Source organism: Hemibagrus wyckioides, linkage group LG03 (assembly GCF_019097595.1).
Source record: "Hemibagrus wyckioides isolate EC202008001 linkage group LG03, SWU_Hwy_1.0, whole genome shotgun sequence".
NCBI lineage: Eukaryota > Metazoa > Chordata > Actinopteri > Siluriformes > Bagridae > Hemibagrus > Hemibagrus wyckioides.
In genome coordinates, this window is record NC_080712.1 from 17,025,146 (window position 1) to 17,047,271 (window position 22,126).

Consider the following 22,126-nt stretch of genomic DNA (forward strand, 5'->3'; position numbering starts at 1 on the left):
ATGAAATTGTCCAAAATGTCTTGGTATGCTGAAGCATTAAAAGTTCTTTTCACTAGAACTAAGGGGCCAAGACTAACCCCTGAAAAACAACACCTGAATTCAATGATTTGAAGGGGTGTCCCAAAACCTTTGGTAATATATTGTAGTTAAAACACTGGACTCCAAATGAAATGTCTGATGAAAAGCAGGTACTACTCATCAACTGGCCAATATCTACAGTGAAGCATGGTGGTGGCAGTATCATGGGGTACTTTTCAGTGGCAGACACAGGGAAACTAGTCAAAACTAACAGAAGAATAAATGCAGCCAAATACATCAAGGTCCTTGAGAAAAAACCTGCTCCAGGAAGCACAGGACCTCAGACTGGAGCAAAGGTTCATTTTTCAGCATAATGATGGTGAGAGTTGAAGATGGCAGTTCAGAGGCTCCACATCTAATCTGATTGAGCTTGAAATGTTTTGCCAGATAGAATGGGAGAAACTGCCACGGTCTTGAGTTTTAGTCAAGGCTTAAAGCTCTAATTGCTGACAAATAATAGCTTCTATATGCTAGTGAATAAAGGCTCTGAATACTTGTCCAAATGAGATTTTAGTTTTTGGTGTTCAATAAATTTGCACAAAAATTTTTTAATGTGTTTTTGTATATATAACATTTCATTTTGAATTAAATGGTTAACATAATGTGTGCAAAAACTGAAAAAGGAAAGGTCCTGTACTTTTCCAAGCCACTGCACAATTTACAGTCTAGATTGGCAATACACAGTCTAATCTTTCAGTGGTCAGTCATCCTGCCTTCTAAATTGTATGTGTGATGAGATCAAACAAAGTGGACCAATTTCATCAATACAAGCACCTACAATCTTCAAGCACTTGCATGAGCAAGCATTTGGTGCAGTCTTGTGAATAGAACCCCCCCCCACCACCACCACCACCACCACCACCACCAATTTGTATTAGTAAATTTACTAAATGTTTTTTTTTACTGGATTATTCAGGCAGCATCATTATTTTGTGGTTGTGGTCCCTTTAAAATCTCAGATGTACTCTCTTCACCTCTCCCCATCTCTGTCTGCTTCACTCAATCCTGTCCTCATCCTCTCTCAGCTCTGTTGGTGTTTCTGTGGGAATGAGAGGAGCTTTTTACACACTCACAGTGCAACAAGCCACCATTTCTCTGCTACTCCTGAGAAATGCAGGAAAGGAAATCAAAGCTCTCTCTTTCCTCTTTGCATTCTTTGACTGATTCTATTGTTGCACTCTTATATAACACAGCATGGAGATGTTTGTCACACCAGAACTGAAGCTTATTAGTCACACATATGCTCACACACTTGCATGCAGAAGCCACTAGGGTTTTCTTACTCTTACACACTTGCACTCAGTCGCTCACATGAATCGTAGCCAGCTCTGCGATGCCATCTCTCTGTAGTGGCAATGCAGTTCTGCAGAGACTATTTCTGCAAGCCTTGTAGCGCAGCCGTCACCTCCCCTCAGGAGGACATGGAATACAGGATGGGGAGCTGCATCGGAGTCGCACGCAACCAGGTAACACCTCCATCCTTCACTACACAACAACAAGCAACAGATGATGTGGTTGAGAATGAACCAGTGAGAGTGAGACGTCCGAGAGGTCGATGGAATATTGAAGGATGCTTGTGATCGTGACCGTGCAGGACAGAGCAGGGTGGAAGTGGTGGGGGGTTGGGGGTGTTTGTGCTGGAGTAGAGTGACGTCAGGAAAAGAAGGAAGGAGAGGAATCATGTTATTACAGCCAGCTCTGTAGCGATGGAGAAAGGAGGAGGAGGAGGTGAAGGCAGCAGAGAGATGAAGGAAAGGAGGGAGGGGCAGATACAGCATGGGGAGATGGAAAATGGAGCAGTGGAAATGAGCAGATGACTGCACCGGTTTATTTAAGAAGGGATGCTTTAGTGTAATGACTTCAGAGTGAGACTGATATCAGAACAGAAAATCTTGCATAGCAACACATCTGATTGATTCACACAGATGTGTTTCGGGGATTGAACAGGCAGGTGGTGCTTAAACAGAACAGGGTTGATATCTGTTATTGTTATAGTTCCAGTAAATTAGTAAAAAGGATTGTTACATATACTATGTGAAAGTCTATGATGTAATGCATTTTGATTTATTTAACGCACTTCCTATTGGCTTAGGTTATCAAGTCATATTTTCTATTTTGAATGTGTAGTGCTCTCGGGAAACCTGCAGAAAATTGCTGCTTAAGAAGGCATTTCCACCAATTCAATGTAGAAATATTTCAACATTAATTTTGTCCTCTGCTATCCTGCTGCAAAAATCACTTTAGATAGATAAAGAGCAAGTTTTCCAAACATGGCTGTAAAATGATAAGCTTGCTGAAAGATTCTTGCTAAATTCTAGCTTATTAGCCAAGTATCCTTTACTCATGCTTTTGTCAAGTTACTGGCTATGTACCATAGCCAAATGGATATAAACCTAATCAATCCCAGCTGTCCATGATGCACTTGCATTGCCGCGTATGCTGTAGCTATTAGCAAAGAGTTGGCAGCAAACTGATGTAGTACTTCAGTGCAACTAGAAAACAAACCTAGGAACTAGTAATTGTAGCTAAAAGAACAAAACTCACTGAGTGAATCAAGTGTTTCAGCACCAGTGTAAGGGTGAGTAGTGATCAGTTGAGTGTAGAGACGACAATGAGGTTCCAATCTGTCAAATGCAATGATTTTGCTCATGTCTAAAGACATTGATTTTGATAATGTTTTATATAAAGGTCATTGCTTGTTTTTCATTGTTATAATCACTGATAAAGTAGGTGGGATGTCATATATTTATTTATTTATTTATTTACATTTTAAATCAAATGCAAATTAAGTCAATATATAGAACTGCATTGACAGTGTGTTTCTTTTCAGTCGAAGAAGCATTGAAAACTTTTGGAAGTTATCAGACCTTAAAATGCTGAAACTTCATTCTGCATGTGATATGTGCAAAAAAACCAAAACAACAACAATATTTTAGTTCAGGAAAACCGGTAGCTTTATAGAAGACAGTGTCAAAATCCTGACCATATGAAGGGTTTTTCCAGGCTGCCACCCAAATAATTCACTACAATATGCTTTAAGCATTTAGGACTTTTTCATTCCCTCATGATCTTACATTACTGCACACTTCATGCTTTACACGCATCAGTTTTTAGCCAGCAGTACGTAAGAACCCATTTTCTCCTCACACCATTAAGCAGTAATTGCAGCGTGATGTGTTGAATAGTCACATTTAATAGTAGCGGGACTCCTTTACAGTGCTGACTATAAAGAGTGTGGTGATTGTTTAACTGAAAAAAGCCTTGGCATGTTTCAATGGCAAAACTTTAGTTCATGTGAAAGCAGAGCAGAGTTAGAGACCTGTACATATAAACTATTCATCCTTTGCCCACAGCTTTACATTTGTATTTATACTCACACATTCTTTTCTGGTTTGGTTAGACCATGATTATAGTGACAGGAGTGTACACATTAACACCAATGTACATCTGATTCCTGACAAATATATGAGGGTTAGGGTAGCAGTGGAAGCATGCTGTGTCACCTTTCAGCACTTTCAGAGTGAGTTGAACTAGGGGTAAGATCCTGACCACCTCACTGTGGCATGGTGTTTGTTTACATGTTACCTAGTGGCTGTCCTGTCCAGCTGACTACCCATGAGAGAAAATACCTCTGACAAACCGCCCTCCCTATGAAGCCACGCTCAGTCCATAATCTCCCCTGTTGCTTCCCTTCCTCAGCCTTCACCTATTCAGCCCGCTATACAGATATAGTTCTCCTCTGGGACAGGTTTTTCAGAAGGAACAACTAGGGTTATATTAATGGATCCAATCTATTTTCACCAGTTAGATGGGAAAGTACGGGCTGAGGGGAATAACTACTACAGACTCTTTTAGATAGGTGAGTATTTTTGAAGTGGACAGAAGGTGATTTGCTATGTTTCTGTCTCTAGATAACAGTTACCTTTGCCTGCTTGTTGGATTTTATGTCAATTGTTACATAAAGCTGACAATGAACTGTTTTTGTACATTTTAACAGCTGGGTAAAATGTTGTTGGGTGTCATTTTGAGCTCAAAAATAGATAATAACAATACCATACACAGAACAAGTTCACACAATGTCCTACATGACAGGTGGTTTTTTTATTTCATATATCTACAGCACAGAGGTTATTTACTTTGTTCTACATGAAGCGTTTAGGGGGTTAATGTGAACGCATATTGAATTAATTCGAGGATTTGAGCTCAGTATTACCTCACACCACAGTCACTTTAATTTGACCACAGGTTTGGCATATCTCTACAATGTCAGATATAATTAATATAAACTCTTATGTGCATTTTGCAAACCTCTGCTATACACAGATCACTGGTGTCATGCACAAGGAAATGATACTGCAGCTATTACAGAAAGCAGCTTATTTAGGAACGAGATGAAAGCACATGACTGTGTTCCAGAAGGAAAGACAAGTGCGCCTGACGCTGGTGTCGAGGTGGCAGGAGGAGGGTCTATTTATAACGTGTTTCATATTCAGATCTGTGCTTGCTAGCAAGGCCTTGTCACATGACCATGTAGGCACACAAACAATCCAGCAGATAAACTGCCTGAAGTCTTACAGACAGACGTACTTATGCTTATTTTGTCATGATGTTTGCTGCTCTGAGACTTGATTAGGTCTAAATGCTGCAGTCACACCCTCTGAAAAAGCTTTAACCAAAAATTGTCAGTCTCTTTAAGAATCTCAGTAGGGGGAGACGGAGAGCAGAGCCTAAACTGCTTTGTGTCGCTCATTATGAACCACTTTCAGAGAAATATGTGGGGCTTGCTCTGTGGTTAGATGGATGGCCTTCTGGGTAAACAGACTTATGCCTTGGCTGTGTGGCTGAGAAGGGGGTAGGGAGAGTGATGGCATGTGGATCGCAGAATGTGTGTGAGGATCTGGACACTTTAATGAGTCATGAGTGTGTGGATTTCTGCTGGTCAGAGGTCACAGTGGTTGTAGGGGGGGTGTGAGGGTGATGGATATAATAACTCACACACATTGAAACATTCAGCCCAGATGTGTAACCTGCTTATGTGCAGCTCTAGTCTAACAGTATGTTTCATGTATAGTATGTGGTCTTCCCACGTAAACAGAACAGACGTTACTACAGGAAGATTTCATTAAGGTGCTGTGTGTTTCTAAATATATACATCATGCTCTGAATCCTGGGAGAAATTGGAGGATTTGAGAAAAAAAAAAAATGAAATTGTTTTTCTTGTGAATTCTGTATGTGTCTAGATAACATACATATTGTGCTTGAGCTGATCAGTATCTGAGTACAACTTTAGTTTCCCTTTCACTTAAATGTCAGTGTAATTTAACCCAATCAGACCAGCCAGCCTGTAATCCCACAGTATATTTAGAACCTTGTTATTTCACAAGTCCATGTGGGAGAGGAAAAAAAAAAGAGAGATTGCCCTCATTTGAGATCTCTTGATATAATGTATATTGCATGCTATTTGTATAAACTATAATATAATTGTTCATCCATTTAATAAAAAAAAAATTGGGAGACAGTAGATCTAGCAGCACTTTTATTTCTGTTAAAATATACAGTTTTAAAAGATTTATTAATTTATTACCTATGTGTCGAATGCATTGATAGAGTAATAAGATATTAACATTTAAGAGAAAAAGCAATATTTTTAGTAGGGGGAAAATTTCTTTTTACTTTTGTTTTATTATCTTTGATTTAGGATGGAGGCGAATGAATGCTACGGTATCTGGACAGGATTTCTGAAAGAGTTTAAAGCATAAAATGTATGCACAAACAAGTGGAGTACAGAAATATACAGATTTAATAATCAAGCCAGCAATAATGTGTGTTATGTACTGTATGGATAAGGATTTGATAATAGACAGCAAGGGCATTCATATTCACACCCTTATGATAGACTTAATAGAGTTAATGATTAGCAGCAGAGACATGCCATATGTAAGTGAGGCATGTCACAAATTCACCACTTAATGTTTAATTGATAAATCATGTAGCTAATCATTGACAAGTAGGTTGAGGAAATGCAACAGGCTAAGCACAGAGCCCTGTTATTTTAGCTTTTGCTAATAACAGAATGAGAAAGTGAAAGTTTTCTTACTTAAACTTACTAGGACAGCAGTTGTGTACTTTGTTCCAGGAGAAGGTACTTGCCTCATGGGCCTCTAATCTCGACACATGACACACTTGCAGATGCAGGCACACATTTTTCTTTCTTTGTGTTTGCACAAAAGCTCAAAACACCTTCAGACATTCGATAAGAGAGCAGAGTCTGGCACTGGATGCTCGTCTCTTTTCCATGCTCATCATTCCTTCTGTTGGTCCTTCAGTCTGGCAGTGCTGGTGGTGTGCAACAGTGGCAAGATTTGAGCCTGCTCACATTGCACCATGGGAAATGAGAACAGCTCTGCAGGCTCACCGGTAAGAATAAGGATGCTAGCTGGACCTGCTTTCTTGTGCTGCATAGTGCTGTAGGAGGTCAGTGGCAGACTGGTTTGTTTTAATGCTTGTGGAACACTAATAGCAAAGCTTATCTTTTTGTAATACTGAGCCATGGAAACAGTTTTGGCATTTGGTAGTGGCTGTTTACATTCCCACACTAATATGCCCTTGTCACCCTGCTTGACATAACAGTGTAAGGCAGGGACAGAGCGAGTGTGGCTATGCTGTAAGAAACAGACCAATATATGTCCTAGATGGTGACTATTTATTTTCCTTGCACTGTTGATAGAGTTAGATAGAGATGGCTTGTTCTATGCAGTTCTGATCATGATTTTAATGTTCCCTGACTGAGAGCTGTTGATCATGCAGTTCACCTTTTTCACATCTCATGCACCTTGATTTTTAGTTTATAAGAAAGTTAGATATTAATCAAAATCTATGCATAGTCTTTAAGTAGAATGAAAAAAGTCTGTATTAAAAAAGTCTTTAGCTGTATGCTGTTGGTGCTTGGGTGAATTTGCTCATTATTATTATTATTATTATTATTATTATTAGTAGTAGTAGTAGTATTAGTAGTAGTAGTAGTAGTAGTAGTAGTAAGAGTAATAGTAGTGATTTATTTAAATAAAACTGTTAGATCCCTCTACATTCCATCACCAACAAACCCCCTTTTCACACCTGCATGTTCCCACCACAGGAGGGCGCAACAGACAATGTGGTACTCTTTCCTCCTCAGGAAACAGCGTCTGTCTCAGCACATGAGGTACTAGTGGGCTACACTTGGCTGCATGGCCTGATAAAGTGTCTGTGTATGTGCATGTTCATGGTTTTATGGCCTGAAGTGTTTTAGACAGACTGGAGTTGATGACAGTAAGCGGGATAGTTAAACCAAATAGCAACAATTACCACAACACAACTTGGTGTTCAGAGTGTGCACTGTGTGAGACATTTGTGAGCTTCTTCAGCCTTCAGAGTCAGCGATGAGGAATACTATAAAAAGAGCAGGGGGCTTATTAGGAACTGTAGTAATTACAAGCTCTGGGAGTTTTATATCTCAAATCTGGGAAACGTGGTCTAATTTGTGTGTGTGTGTGTGAGAAACCTGATTCCCCCTAAGGAAACACTATAAATGTGACCTTTGGCCCGTTTCCCAGCATTCACCTGCAGTAGTAGTGTCACTGCAGCTCTCAATCCACTCAGCAGGAAGAGACAGAAAAGGGCAGAAGTGGAAGGAGGGAGAGAGAAAGAGAGAGAGGGCAGGGCATAAGAAAGACGGGGGAGGGAAGAGAAAAGAGAGGAGTGCTATGTTGAAAGAGTGTGGAGGAGGGGGAGGGCTTTCCATCAAGTTGCCTGTGTTTGCTACTGTGAGTCCAGTACAAGAGCCGGCACCTTTACTTCAACCTGTGTAGTGTTGTATGTTCTTTATCACATACACACACACACACACACACACACACATATACAGGCAACTGTACACACTGTAGGTGTAGTGTGTGTACACACTTGCCCTCAGAAGGGCAACAGGACAGGAGGAGGGAGCAGCTTGAGGAGCGTTGGGAGGACACATGTGCTGCAGTCCCGGCTGGACTGTATCATAACACACAGCCCTGTCGCACACCTTCTTCTGCTTATCGACTTCTGCATGTGTGTGTGTGTGTGTGTTCTCCTCTAAGCCAAGGTGAGTGTGTTATTCAATTTGTATATGTGAGCAGTGGAGCAAACTTCTGTAGTGCTTTAGAGTACTGTATATTTTGATTATTTGCACACTTTAGAAGAATAGCAGTGTATTTAGGTATCACCTGGTTTTCTCTGTTCTGCCGTGATAATATTTAACACAGAGAAACAGCATGGATGTACTAGTCACCTAAAGGTGTATGGGGCTTATTACTGTATAGGTTATTACTGTTGCTATAGTAACCAGTATGTGGCTTGGGTTGTTGTTGGCAAGGAGCTACTTTAATAGAGGATAATGGGCTTATAGGCTATACTTGCTATGGGAACCTGCATGGGGTCTTTTTTTTTTATTTAAAGATTTGCAAAGTACCTGAATGTTAAAGCAGAAAGGCACTGCCTTTATTCAAGCTTTAACTATACCTGCTGTATCAGTGAAGGTCCTACTTCAATGTTTAATTCCTGCTTGTTACACTATTTGAGTGAAATATATTATGTTGTTTTGTGCTCACAAAGAGTTGTACAAGTTCAGAGTTCAGGAAGCTGTGAAGAAACAGGAAGCTGTGAAGTTTCTATAATACTGTGAGAAACACCGGTACTCTCTCAGGGTTCTCTGAGAGGATGCTTTAACCCTTTACCTTCACAGATTTGTGTTGACACTGAGCCTAAAGTATACTATTCAGAAACTAGTGAATAATACTGGGAATGGTGTGGAGTTATGGCATGAATGTAACTTTGGATCTGGCAGGTTAAGAAATTAAAGATCATTTCTGTAAATTTGCATTTACTCCTGTTATGTGGTTGTGTTTATTCATTTCAGATGGTTAATCATATGAAACACTAATCTATAATAGCAACAGTATATTCATTGTCCTGATGATTGAGCTCCAGCTGTGTTTGGGATGGTTTGAGGTCTATTATATAGTTGAATGATTGAAGTCTTTGTCAAGCTGTTTTGGTAATAGATGAATAAAGTACTTAAAAGAAAAGTTGTTTGGATTGGAAAAGGTTGTTGGACAAACACAAGTCACCATTCTTCCATTAAACAGGTGTGTAAAAGGATCCTAGCACAGTTAAGAATGAACCTATGAAAGTACAGGAGACACAAAAGGCTGGCATTTTGTAGAAGAAAAAAACGAGATTGGAAATCTAATGGTACAGGGAATGTTTTTACATCTTAAATACTTCATTCTGTTCAAGTCACAGTTTGAGATGAACATGACTAATATTTTCCTTTTGGATGTGAGTCTTAAGTCAAACAAATGGAAACGTTTTTTCACACCACATCCTTTTTATGAGGAGTTTTGCCGTGAGAATTTAGCTCATTACAGTGATTTATCCATAGATTTTTTTTAGATTTCCTGTGTGTATTCACTTATGAACGCATGTAAAATCTGCATCCCTGCACTGGGCAGAGTTTGGAGTTGAAGAATAACTTGACTAAATGCTTTGTTAATGTGTTCACTTTAAACTTGTGGCTTGTATTTGTCTGTTTTTATTTGTAATCTTGAATGGTTATGTAACTTGAGATTTTTGCTGCGTAAGAGATTTTTGTCACAGGTTTTTTTTTAGCAGGTGTTAAACAGGTGTCAAGTAAGCTTGTTTACAAGTTATGCAACCACTGAAGATGTATGCTGTAGAATGAATCATTAATTGAATCTTGAACATTATGATTGAAAAAACATATTTAAACCCCAAAAGGTTTTGTGCACCTGAGTTGGGTATTATATAAAAAAATAACATAAAATAATAATCTATTCATGATAGGCTTTCTTCATGGATTTACTACATCATGATACATTTTTATAAATATTACACAAAGCATTTTAAATGGTAAAAAGATTTTTATTTTCAGTTTTTAATATCCAATCAACTTCTTTTTACTCTGCAGTACCCTCAGCACAAAATGTTGTAATGTTATTTGCAAAAAATTATATTTCGTTATTCCTACTGCTTATCCCTTTCTGTACCTCTATTTACTTTAGGAGCTCATGTTCATTTGCCAGGATTAACAGATGACAAAAATCACAAATAAAATAAAATAAAAGCATTTTGTATACAGTTTACACATAGCTTCCAACTGGAAGGGCTAGTAGTCAGTGTTGCACTACTGGAATAATGTGACTGTGATGCATCACTGCAATAGACACTCCAACATGTTAGTAATTACAGCCAGGATCCACCACCACTGCTCATTTATGCTATTTTAGTTAATGATAAGATATTTGTGTATCTGTCTGATGCATGTGCACGTACATAGTTATTTTACTTCTACAGACTCCTATTCCTGTGCTTTGCTCATTGCAATGCATTACAGATTAGAAACTGTACTTATGGTCAGATTTAGTCTGTCATTCACTAAATATTTCAGAGGCCTTGCCATTCACGGACCTCTGCAGTAGAATGCCGACATATGATTAGATGTTTGTAAGTGGCTCCATGGTTTCTGGCGTAGCTGCTTGGTTAGATGAGGTTGTTTTATAGCTTTGGGAAAGAACAGAAAGGAAAGCAGTCGAACCGGCTCAGTCAGTATGCCTAATCATCTCAATCCCCTTTTCAGTGGAAAAATAAAAACCTGAACTAGACAGTCTGGAACAAATAAAGCACATGTTCACTGTAGTCCAGGAACTGGTATGACTTGTGTAGTGCTCAACAGTATGCTTAACAGTAGTAAACTTTTTTTCTGGCTGCTATTAATACACTGTTTTGGATTTGAATTTTATATAACACCATGGTGTAGGCATGTATTTTAGACCTGGCTGGTGCAGTATGATGGAATGATACCAAAAGATCAGGGTGTGTGTTTTTTTAAATGATTTAGCTCAACATCGAGTTGACATAGGGTGTGTTTGTCTGTTTAGCTTAAATGTCAAAATGTCTGTGTGTAAAGATCACGATGTGTTCTTGTTTGATTACCACAATTAACCACTTTGTGAGCAGGATCGTTTTGTGAGCAACTCGATGGGCAGAGGTATACTGAGTAATCTCACTGACTCAAACAACTAAATGATATGTTATAGATCTGAGATTCCTCTTGCTATTAATAGTCTTTCTTGTGTCTGACAGGCTGAAGTTCAGTGTGAGAAAGTCAGTCCGGAGACTGAGAAATCCACCAGTGCAGAGAATGGAGTAGTCCATACGGAAGTGCTACATCCACGTCACAGTCTCAGTCCTGTAGCAGAGGCAGACACATGTGCTAATGAGGACTGGAGCACAAAAGAAGAGGAACTTGAGTTTCCCCATGACTTGCTGCCCAGCATAGATCTGAGTACTGAGCTCGATCTCACCTGGGGAGCGTCAATCAGGTAGGTCTCCAGCTCTATTCACACTGTCTCTCTTTCTCTCTCTATTTTTCAGTTGCAAACACGGACACGTGAGTCCCAGCTACTGTGTTTCCGTCTGGTCCTGACCAGCGCTTCCTTATAACATGGAATTAGAGAAAATGCTTGACATCATGTAGTTAGCAAAGGGCAAGTTTCAGCATGCCACTGCTTTGAAGATATCAGATGCAAATCCCCTCTCACATTTGTTTTGCATGTGTAACTCACATAAACAAAAGCATTTTGTACAACGGTGGACCTGGGTTAGCGTGAGGATTGTCAGTCACGGTTTGAGTTCCTCTAAAAACGTGTAACAAGTTCTGGATTTTTCTTACATGCATGTAAAGTGCGTTTCTATTTGTAATCTTTTTTTCAGCTCAACAACCAAACTTAAAAAGGATTTGCATTTACTAATGATAATGCATGGGTTAATATAAAATAAAATAATACTAATTAAATGCTTTATGAGCAGCAGCTTTTTCTATCTTAGACTGAATCATATAATGAGCATAACATGGGAAGTACTACTGTGTGAGATCATTTAAATAGGTTGAAACAATACTGCCGCTATATGTTACACATTAGGCCAGATTTATTTGCACCACATTCCAAACTCAGTGTAGGATTGAAAGAAAATCAGCCATAAATAAAGAATGAAAAATAAAATCTAAAGAGTACTGTGTTAAATATGTTCACGGCAGTTTCTGACAGAAAGTGTGACATGATTCCTAGCACCTGGCTTAAAGTGCTAGAGTGCTCTTCCGCAGCCATGTCTCACTATGTAGTTTGTACTTAGCTCATAAAAACACAGTTCTTGCACAGTTCTATTATGAGTTTAACGCCATATATTAGTTCAAATCCCCCCAACGACTGTAAAGACATTCACAGTTGCTTTCTTATACTTCTGCTGCAAGATTTAACCAGATGCTGTTCAGTTACAGAGCACACCTAATGTAGTCCATAGTAGTAGTAGTAGTAGTTCTGTGTGAGACAGTTTGTTGTTTTGGATTTGGACTCTAGCACATCAGATTTAATTTCATTAAGCAGGATTTGTTTACTGAGAAAATTGACACACCTCAATGGCAATTGTATGTACTGTCCTTTTATTTTAGAGACCAATAAGCAAGATGGCTACTTAGTTGTGTTTTTTTTTTTTTTTTTTTTTATCAGCTGTGTTTTTCAACTTGCATTAAAGAGCTAAGAAAAGATGTTCAGTTGATGATGTGGTCTTTAGAGCCAAAAATGGTAATGTCACTAAAATAAAACATTTGGGGGAAAAGCAAACAACTATAACACCAACAAAAGTCTCATATCTTGTAATGACATACTGAATGTCTATGAATGCTGTATTGCTTACTGGTGTTGTTTACACTAGCAAAATAAACTTCTTGAGTGTATTCAGGAGAATCATACTGTAGATATGTCATCTATTAAATGAATAATTCATTACGTCCTCAAACGACCTTGCGGTATTTACCAAAATATGCAAACCACTGGTATGAACAGAACTTCTTGGATATTATTTTTAATTAAACGGAGCTGTGTAAGTCTTATGGATAGTTTAGATGACCTGTTTCTACATGATGACAGAAACAGCAAAGCACTTTATATGTGTTGGCTTGGCCTTCTTTATCTGTCAATTGTAGATATAAGATTGAGTAAACTTGGCGGGTTTGCTTATGCTCATTTATTTTCCAAGGTCTTAATGTTACTTGAAATGTGAGTATGTGGGCTACTGTTTGCTGTATATTTAATGTAAATATTCTCATGTTAAATGTGACCTTGTCACTCACTGTCTCGTCTGAAGTCAGAGCCACTGTCTTTCCTGTTAGATCTTTCTGTGCTACAAGTTGAGAATGCTGTTTTATATATTTCTTTACCACACATATGCAATTCCAAAGAAAATCTAAGCCGTACACCCGACCTGCCAATTCCTTTGCCTTTGTAAGGCAGATTAACACTACAGGTGTTGAATGAGTTCTGTGACTCACTGTTGTGGAAAATTTGCCAGAAGCTGCTATCGGCAGGCCTGTGCATGAACGTGTGTGCAGCTGAAGTGGTAGTGCATGTATAATGGAAACATTAATGATTTAATTTCTTAATTATTTGCAGAGTAATGTAAGCACAAGAAAGGTTTTTTTTGCATATTATTATTTATATCCCCATTTTTTCCCCTAATTTGGTCAAGTGCCAGTTTCTACTCACTAGCCAGTTTCTTCTTTTCACATGACAGCTAGCAGCCAGGGTGTGTGTGGGCTTTCTCTGGGACACATGAACTCAGCCACAAAATTTCTTCCAAGTGCTTCTTATGATATGACACAAGACAGATGAAAACACTCAGAGGAAAGCACTTACTGCATTTCTTCTGCATACAGGAGTTGGTTAGTGTCAGACTGAATGACAGGGCAGAGAGTAATGCCATCTCTTATTCTGCCAGTTTTGTGTCATGGAGTTTTGGACAGGAATTTGTGAGATATTTGTCTGCTTACAAACTTTCAATCTTTTGAAGACAGTGTGAATACTTTTCTTTTCTTCTCTTCTCTATTAATTTATAATATTTCACACACAACCTTGAGGAGTATAAGGAAATAAAATGATCAAAAAAGCATATGCGTGTGGGTGTGCTTATGTATGTGTGAGTTCACAGCTGCATATGATCATTTTAGGGAAAATCTAAAACACAACCATTAAAAACGGGGAAAATTCAGTATTTGTTCCGTCTTTTTCAAACTATTACTATAACTTAAAGTTCAAAAATAAAATAGAAGTACTGTGCAGATTCTTGATAAAAACCCCATCTCAAGTACTGTATATTGATCCAATCTCATAGAGTCCCACCCTCTTCTGAAACCACAGCTACACCCGTGCAGACATTGTTTAATTATTAATGCAAGAACAGCAAGATTTTCAGGAAGCCTTTAGTCACCTCTGAGCATTATGAAATGTGCTAGTCAGTGAATGATAATTATTCTTATTACATCAGCTATTTAGGAGAATAGCTGATGAAAGGAAAGAAAACATCATCTTTTACAGCTTTTTTGATGTGTTAGGATTTCTTGATCAAGCATATCTCTAGGTGTGTGTTCATGTTTATGATTTGTATGAATAATTAGCAGTAAGCCGGGTGAGCAAGGAGATCCCCTGCTGGGAGAAGTCCAGAACTACAGTCCACTGGTGGCCATTGTAACGAGGTAACATAGCAAAATACAGTCAGAGAGAAACTAGGCCTAAACTTGCAACCTCTCTCTCTCTCTCTCTCTCTCTCTCTAGATGGATATGTATGTATGTGTGTACGTGTGTTTCTTTTATCCCACATCTAAATATGTGCATGATTCCTGTGTAAATACAAGGAAAGTAGATGGATCATTTAAAAAAAACGGACAAAAGCATGGCCTTGAGCTTAACGTTTGTTCCATAATCCCAAAACCTTTCAGTGCCACAGAGGAAGTTACAGTGTAACAAACATTATTTCAGAAAATGTAATAAATAGAGAAATATTTAAAAAGCTAGCTTTAAGTCATCCTGACACACCCATACTGGCCTCTATTATTAGACACACCTACCTTGAAGTATACACTAACAATGTACAGGTAGGTAATTAACATAGTCTTTTTCATGCATCATGCATATTATGCTAGCTAGCCAGTGAACTATAAACAGTGATATTTTCCTCCTTAAAACAGCAAACTCTACACTAAATGTTAGAGATTTAATACAAATGAATTTAAATCTTTAGAATGAAAATGCCTGTATGTTGATTGATGGAAATTATATAAAATATGACTCATTAAAAAGCAAGAAGTGTTGCTTTGCTCAGCCATGTTGATTTGATATCACTCACTGAACACCGTGTTGAGAAGACTATGCTGGGTTCTCGATTCGAAATTTCAAGTTGAAGGGCTGATTTCTTTACCCCCGAGCATGTGTTATGACCTCTAATCGAACCCAGGTTAAATAATTAATCTGTCTCTGCAATGGGGTGAATATCAGAAATTCCACTCTGTCACACCAGTGCCAGACACACTGCCATACCACTTACCATCTCATTGTACAGTAACTGCTGTGCTGAGTGTGATTCGCCACCAAAATAATAATTTAGTCAGCAGTGGTTCTATTGTTGTTTCTAGGGAGAGGAACATAGGGATTATGGTCAGTAGCTGTATACCTCTAATGCACCTATATGTTAGAAGATAGGATGACCTAATTAACTGGCCACACAGCGTCACTTTCCAAAGATACTACAGATAGTTTTAATTTTGCTGTCATATTTAATTGAACAGACTATCCTGATTTAATGTCCAGGTTTTATATCAACAGAAATATCAATGGATTATCTTAAATATGAAAGGAATGCAGTGTATGTGTCTAATTACAGTTTCTAAGTAGTTTCTTGATCAACTGAAATCAACTCTGTATTTGCTCTGTTTGTCTGTGTATCCGTGTTGTGTGTGTGTGTGTGTGTGTGTGTGTTTAGCCTGGTTTTTGTTACTACCACTAAGCTCTGATTGACTTATTTGATATGTTTCATAATGGTGGAAAGCAGTTTATTATATAAAACTAAGCAGACCCTTATACTGATTTTATAATAAAACAATAATTTATTAGATTGGGGAAAATCAGAAAGCAATAGGGATGTATAAGATGAATTCCAGGCTTATGAGTAGTGGAGATGTGTAAAGAAAACACAGTATGATTGGTTGCAGTGCAGCAGGCAGGTGTGTGCCAACACACACACACACACACACACAGGCATGCAGGCAGGGGCTTGCCATTCACACCCTTTTTCTCCTCTCACATCTGGCAGGGGGTATTATTAAGATCTTTCCGCTCGTCGGTTGGAAAAGGCAGCTTCAACATAATCTTTATGAAAGACAGCAGTATCATTGTTGCATGCTTACATTGTGTCAGTTTACATTGTGACCTTGTGATTATCACTTGTGATTATTAAGTTAGTGTGTTTCCATTTGCAGTTGGTAATGATTGATTGCCATAGAGTTTCAGTTAGTAGAGAAAAATGTGCTAGATAAACATTAGCTTCACTCTGTGAATGTCTCTGTAAAGTGAAGGCACAGAGGGACAATTATTGAGGTTGACAGGACAGAAGCAGAGTGAGAGCAATGTGTCTGAAAAAGCTGGTGCTATTGTATTGACCAGTGACTCAGCAGTTGTGATTTAGCACCAGAAGCAGGAGCATGAGAGTGATTATAATGTACAGCTCTTTCTGATGCTTGTGTCATGAGGCTGATAACATCTGTATGAGTGTGCTCATGTTGGCAAATCAATGGGCAGAAATAAATTGCTTTGTGGCCAGACAGTATCTGCTTGCTGCCTCTTGGAGTGCTCAAAACAGCTTGTTGTGCTATGTTTGTGCATGCAGTGTTTCGCATTGTGGAATGGAGTGAACTGGTTTATGTATTTCTGTATGGAATAAACTGCTGACGTCTTTTTTGTTGGTTTTTTTTTTTAACTCTCCAACATTTATCTCTATCATTCTCTGTTGCTGAAACCCCCATAGCCAAGATGGAAAGGCACTTTCCACAGAGAGCTCATCTCTTCTGCAGCTCCAGTCAGCCGGAATGATTCAGGAAAATGCACCATCACACCAATCCTCAGAAACGCTGTTGGACCGTGAGCTCCAAGAAGCCTTTCAGGAATGTGAGGAACAAATAGCCTCTTTTGGCTTGCCTTCACTCTCAAGCACTTCATGCAATACAGAGCAGACTGACAGTTATCAGTCAGAGGCCGTGTCTGCAACTGATAATGAAGAACTCAAGAATACAAATATCAAGGAGGATCCTATGTCACTGCCAATTTCACTTGCAGAATCTCAAACAGGATGTGACCTGGGTTGCCATGGAAATGTTGGAGCGCAAACTACTGATTTAGCATCTTGTACAGAGGAGGCTGTGTTTTGCTTCAGAGACTATGTATTAGGGAAAACACAGCCCGAGCAGGCCAGGGATGAATATCCCAAAGAACACAGTGAGAAATTACACAGTGAACCACTGGAAGAATTTCAGAAAGTGCCTGAAATGGGAAAAAACACTGACACAACTACGTCTGCAGAGAGAAAAGAGCACTTGATAAAGCATGACTCAGCAATAGAGGCACTTACAGAAACTGAAGTAAATAAAATATCTGAAATGCAGGAAGTACCAGAAGATGCCAGCTTAATATCTTCCAAAGACTCTCTAAATGAGCATGGTAAAATTATAATGGGTCTTGTGGAAAAGCCACAGATGACACCTGCAACAGGCACACAAATTATTACCACGACAGTCATGGATAATAAATCACTGAAAGGATTTTCAGCAGAAAATAACACTAATTACTGTTCTGTGTCAGAGAACTCTGATCGGGATGGAATTCAAATACAAACATTGCTGGAGTCTGAGAAGCAGACACAGATTATTACTCAAACAACGGCTCCGTCAGAAACAAACCCTGATCTTATGATAAAAGCGGATAATCAAATAGAGCTGTTAGACACCCTTGGACAGCTGGGGGATCTCTGTTCCTCACCTCCAGAGTCTTTATCTAATCAGGCTCGTCTTACCCCACTGGAGGTTACACCTGCCCCTACACTGGACCATCTGCAGGGAACTGAACAACAGAGTGACTGTATCGGGGCAGATGGACCCTGTAAGTCAATATCGGAACATGTAACCTTAAACCTCAACTCAACAGGAGATGTTGAGCATGAGAAATGTGAATTTAAGGTATCTTCTGATAGGATTGTGATTGATTTTAGAGATGTTAAAGCCAGTGAACATGAGCATGAAAAGAGATGCAGTTCAGAGGCATGCCCACTGAAGGAGGAGGAGGAGGAGGAGGAGGAGGAGGAGAATGTGTTTTTTATTGGCAGTGAAGCTGGCACACACACCGTGGTGCGGGGTAAAACACGCTCTCTGTGCAGAACTAGTACTAAAAGGATAAAGACGGAGGAGGAGAGTGCCCTTGAGGAGGCTTCAGCATCAGCCGTTGATTTCACACCGCCACTGACGAAATCCACAATGCCAGAACTGATAGAAGTGGGAGAGAAGGAAACTGGAGATTCAGAAAGAGTGAAGACAACAGAGAAAGGATATTTAGAACGAACCACAGAATTACAGGAAACACATGAAGCTCTGTGTTCTGATGAAAAACTAAGTGAAATTATTGCAGCAGAAGTGCATTTATGTTCGCTAAGTTTTCCAGAGACTAATAACTCACCTGCAAAGGAAGCAAAGGAGGTAGAAGCAGCATCTGAGGAGAGATGGAGCAATAGCAAAATGCTACAAAACTCTGATGGGAATGGAAAGAAGGCAGGAGGTCTGCCAGTGGATTGCTCCCTGGGGATGGACTCACTCTCTGCAGCTAGCGAGAAAGAGACAGGCACAGCCAGTGTCGAGGACATGGCTGTGGTCGCTGCCTCCACATCAGAGTTTAACGACAGACGTGATTGGAAGAGAAAGAGCTCTGAGTCACTGGAGAAAAAGGGAGAGGGAGGAACAGAGGAGGGGATAGGGAAAAAAAGGGGTGGAGCACAGACTTTATACAGACAGGAGGCACTGTCCATGACAGTGCCTAAATCTTATCCTCTCCATGACAACGGAGTGACACTGGTGGCACCGCAGCAAAGGGGTGAACTCATCACTTTGGTCACAGCAGACATAGCTGACACAGCCTTACCTTTGTTGACCGGCAGCAAAACAATTGCCAGCAGCTTGATCAACCCCTCCTCTTCTGTCTTCCTCTTAAACGCCACAGAAGCAGAGAGAAAGGAGGCATCAGAGAGAGCTGCTCATCTGAAAGAGAGTATTAATGCGTTAGGTGAAAACCAGCCAAACAGCGATATTTTAAATCTGCTATCAGCTGCTTCAGCAGATGGTAAAGATCCTGCCGCACAGACCAGCTATCAACAGGTACCGAATACTTCACGGATTCAAACTGAAATTAACCTCACCCAACAAAACAAGGCGGGGACAGGAAAAGATACATGCCAAAACAGCGAAGTTCAGCATCCATCATCTACCGCTCAGCTTGACATGAGGAGCAGCACTGGAAGTTTTAACAACATGGATGGGGGAACTGGGGGCACTCAAGATGACACGACACACCAGGTGACTGGGTTTGCCTCTCTGCCACCACTAACGGTTCACGAGAATCTCTGGTACCCAGTAAGTGAGACAAGCTTTAGCTTTCAGGGGTTATTTAGCAACAGAAATCCAGACCTACCCCTAAAAGCAGCTTATACCACTTGTGAAAGCACCACGGAGGCTGAGGTGACGGAAGAAAACATGACTGTCAATGAAAATCCTGAAAAGCATATTGATGGCGAAAGGGGAAATGATTTGAAAGAAAAAACTGCTAATAATATTACAGTGAGTGCTGAAGAGTCACCGAAGAGTGTGAATGCTAGTGATACAAAGACCTCTGAGAACAATGCGGTGAACCAAAATCCTGATCTGCTTCCGAAAAACAAAGAAGAGAATGAAGGAAAGGATGGAATTGTAATCATCCAGAGCACCATAGAGCATAAACCTACATTAGAGGATACTAATGGAAAAAGGCTTGAACTGCAGGATATTGTTATGGAAGAAGTTAGAAGTGATAAGATAAAATTCTTCAGTCTTTCTGACCTCACTGTGTCTGATGTAGAGAAAAAATCTGAGGTTGTGCTTGCCACCAAAGAAACAGATGGAAGGGAAGCTAAATCAGTGGAACGTGATGTGCGAGAAACCTGTGAAGATAATTTCCAAAGCATTCCGAGTGACAGTGCACAGCAGGAGCCCAAGTTAGAGTTGCAAACTTCAGAAGGCGTTTCTCAGGAACAGTGTTTAAAATTTGAAGAAACACCCCTCTCCTGCACAGATGGAGATGACATGCTGTCCAGACACTCTTCTGACAGTACAGGCATATCCAAGAAGGACCTCAAAGAAAACACTGAACAAGATGGTGCAATTTCTGTTGGGTGTCATCAAGCAAAATGTGAAGAGCTCCAATATCAGATGAACTCTAGTCATGACACTGGACCAGCTTCAGAAGTTTCCATGGGTGTTGTGAGTACAAAAGATCCCGCACCTACTGCTATAAAAGTATCTAGTGCAGTGGATGGAGGCGTGCCCTCTGCCAGTGCCAATGTTCAAAGTGATACTAAAGAGCCTATTGTGCTCAGGCCTCCTGGCCCTATGATGAGTCACTGGGAGGTCATTAATGACTATAATGTTTCTCTCACAGGAGAAGGAATTCAATGCAAGCAGGAAGCAGAGATGAGCAGTAATATTGTTGAAACTGATACAGTACAAAAAACAGATCCTATGAAGACTACAGGAGAAAAAATAGAAATAAATACCAGCCTTTCCTGTATGAATGTGTTAATCCCTGATGTAACTGTCATGGTGTCTTCTGTGCAGGATACCAAATTAGCATCTAAAGAAGTGGAAGGTACTCAGCTGATTTCAGACAGCCAACATGGCGAAGAAAAAACAAACAAGATGATAGATTGTGTTGTGTTTGAGGACTCTAAAGATGGAAAAGTTGAAGTGAATGTTAAGCCTGGGGCACCAGAGAAACTGTTAAATATGGGTCACAAAGAGGAGGCCCTGCCCTGCTCTATACAATCTACTGCTCAGTGCACCAGAAAAGATGACATGCTGTCAAGTCAATCTACACACAGTACAGCCATATCTCAACAGGACCAGATACCAAATACTGTGATTTTGGAAAAATGTTCTGAAGTAAAACCTGAAAAGAACAAAAGTGAGCTGCAATATCAAACAGATTTAGTTCATGACAGTGGAGCAGACATGAGTGCTGTGTCTAAAAAAGAGCTCACACTTCCTGAAAAATATGCATTTGGTATGGGGGAAGGGGGACTTTCATCTTCCAACATTCAGAGTGATTCTAAAGTACCTATTGTGCACGGGCCTCCTGGCCCTATGATGAGTCACAGGGAGGCCATTAATGACTATAATGTTTCTGTCTCAGAAGAGGAAACAGAATGCAACTATAATAAAATCAGCCCTATGAACAGTGGACTTGTTGGTGCAGCAGATCTGGGAAATAAAGTTGTGAAAACTGATACTGTAGAAAAACCTGAAGAGCATTCGGAATCGGTGGAGACAAAAAGAGATTTAATTTCGGATACACTAACTGATGCTGCTTCATCCGAACAGGATATCAAGTTAGCTGCTGAAGAAGTTGAAGGTACTATTTTGGCACCAGACAGCTTTCATAGTAATGAAAATGCAAATCAAATCAAATCAAGCCAGTCAACTAACAGTAATGACATGTCCCAACAGAGCCAAAAATCAAATGCTGTGATCTTGGACGAATGTTTTCAAACTAAACCTGAAGAGAACATGAGTATGATGCAAGGTCAAACAGATATAGATCACAGTGGAGTAGTCTCAGAAGTTGACATGAGTACTGCATGTGCGAAAGACCTCACACATCCTGATTTGACTTTATCTGGCATGGGGGAAGGGGAAGCGCCATCTTCCACGATTCAAAGTGATCCTTTAGAAACACCTAAGGAACATTCCGAACCTGTGGATTCAATGAGAGAGAAAAATGGGAATGATAACAGCTCTCAATCTGTCATGGCTTCGTCTGTGCAGGACACCAGGTTAGTATCT

General features: G+C 39.7%; 2 protein-coding genes across 6 annotated transcripts in view; both read left to right on the plus strand.

Annotated features, from left to right (window-relative positions):
• Nucleotides 1-1,083: 1,083 nt before the first annotated feature.
• On the plus strand, nucleotides 1,084-18,443 carry LOC131349420 (uncharacterized). The gene is made up of 4 exons (XM_058385083.1): nucleotides 1,084-1,544; nucleotides 11,254-11,492; nucleotides 17,023-18,311; nucleotides 18,430-18,443. The coding sequence occupies exons 1-4, from the start codon at nucleotides 1,434-1,436 to the stop codon at nucleotides 18,441-18,443; spliced, it is 1,653 nt and encodes a 550-aa protein (XP_058241066.1). The 5' UTR covers nucleotides 1,084-1,433.
• Nucleotides 18,386-22,126, plus strand: part of LOC131348571 (transforming acidic coiled-coil-containing protein 2-like) — a 43,797-nt gene continuing 40,056 nt past the window's right edge. For 4 of the 5 annotated variants that reach the window (XM_058383658.1, XM_058383667.1, XM_058383675.1 and 1 more), the window contains exon 1: nucleotides 18,386-22,116. In XM_058383658.1, the coding sequence (XP_058239641.1) occupies nucleotides 18,521-22,116 (3,596 nt within the window). In that variant the 5' untranslated portion in view covers nucleotides 18,386-18,520. The remainder of the gene's footprint in view (nucleotides 22,117-22,126) is intronic. The other variant, XM_058383684.1, reaches the window with a different exon arrangement.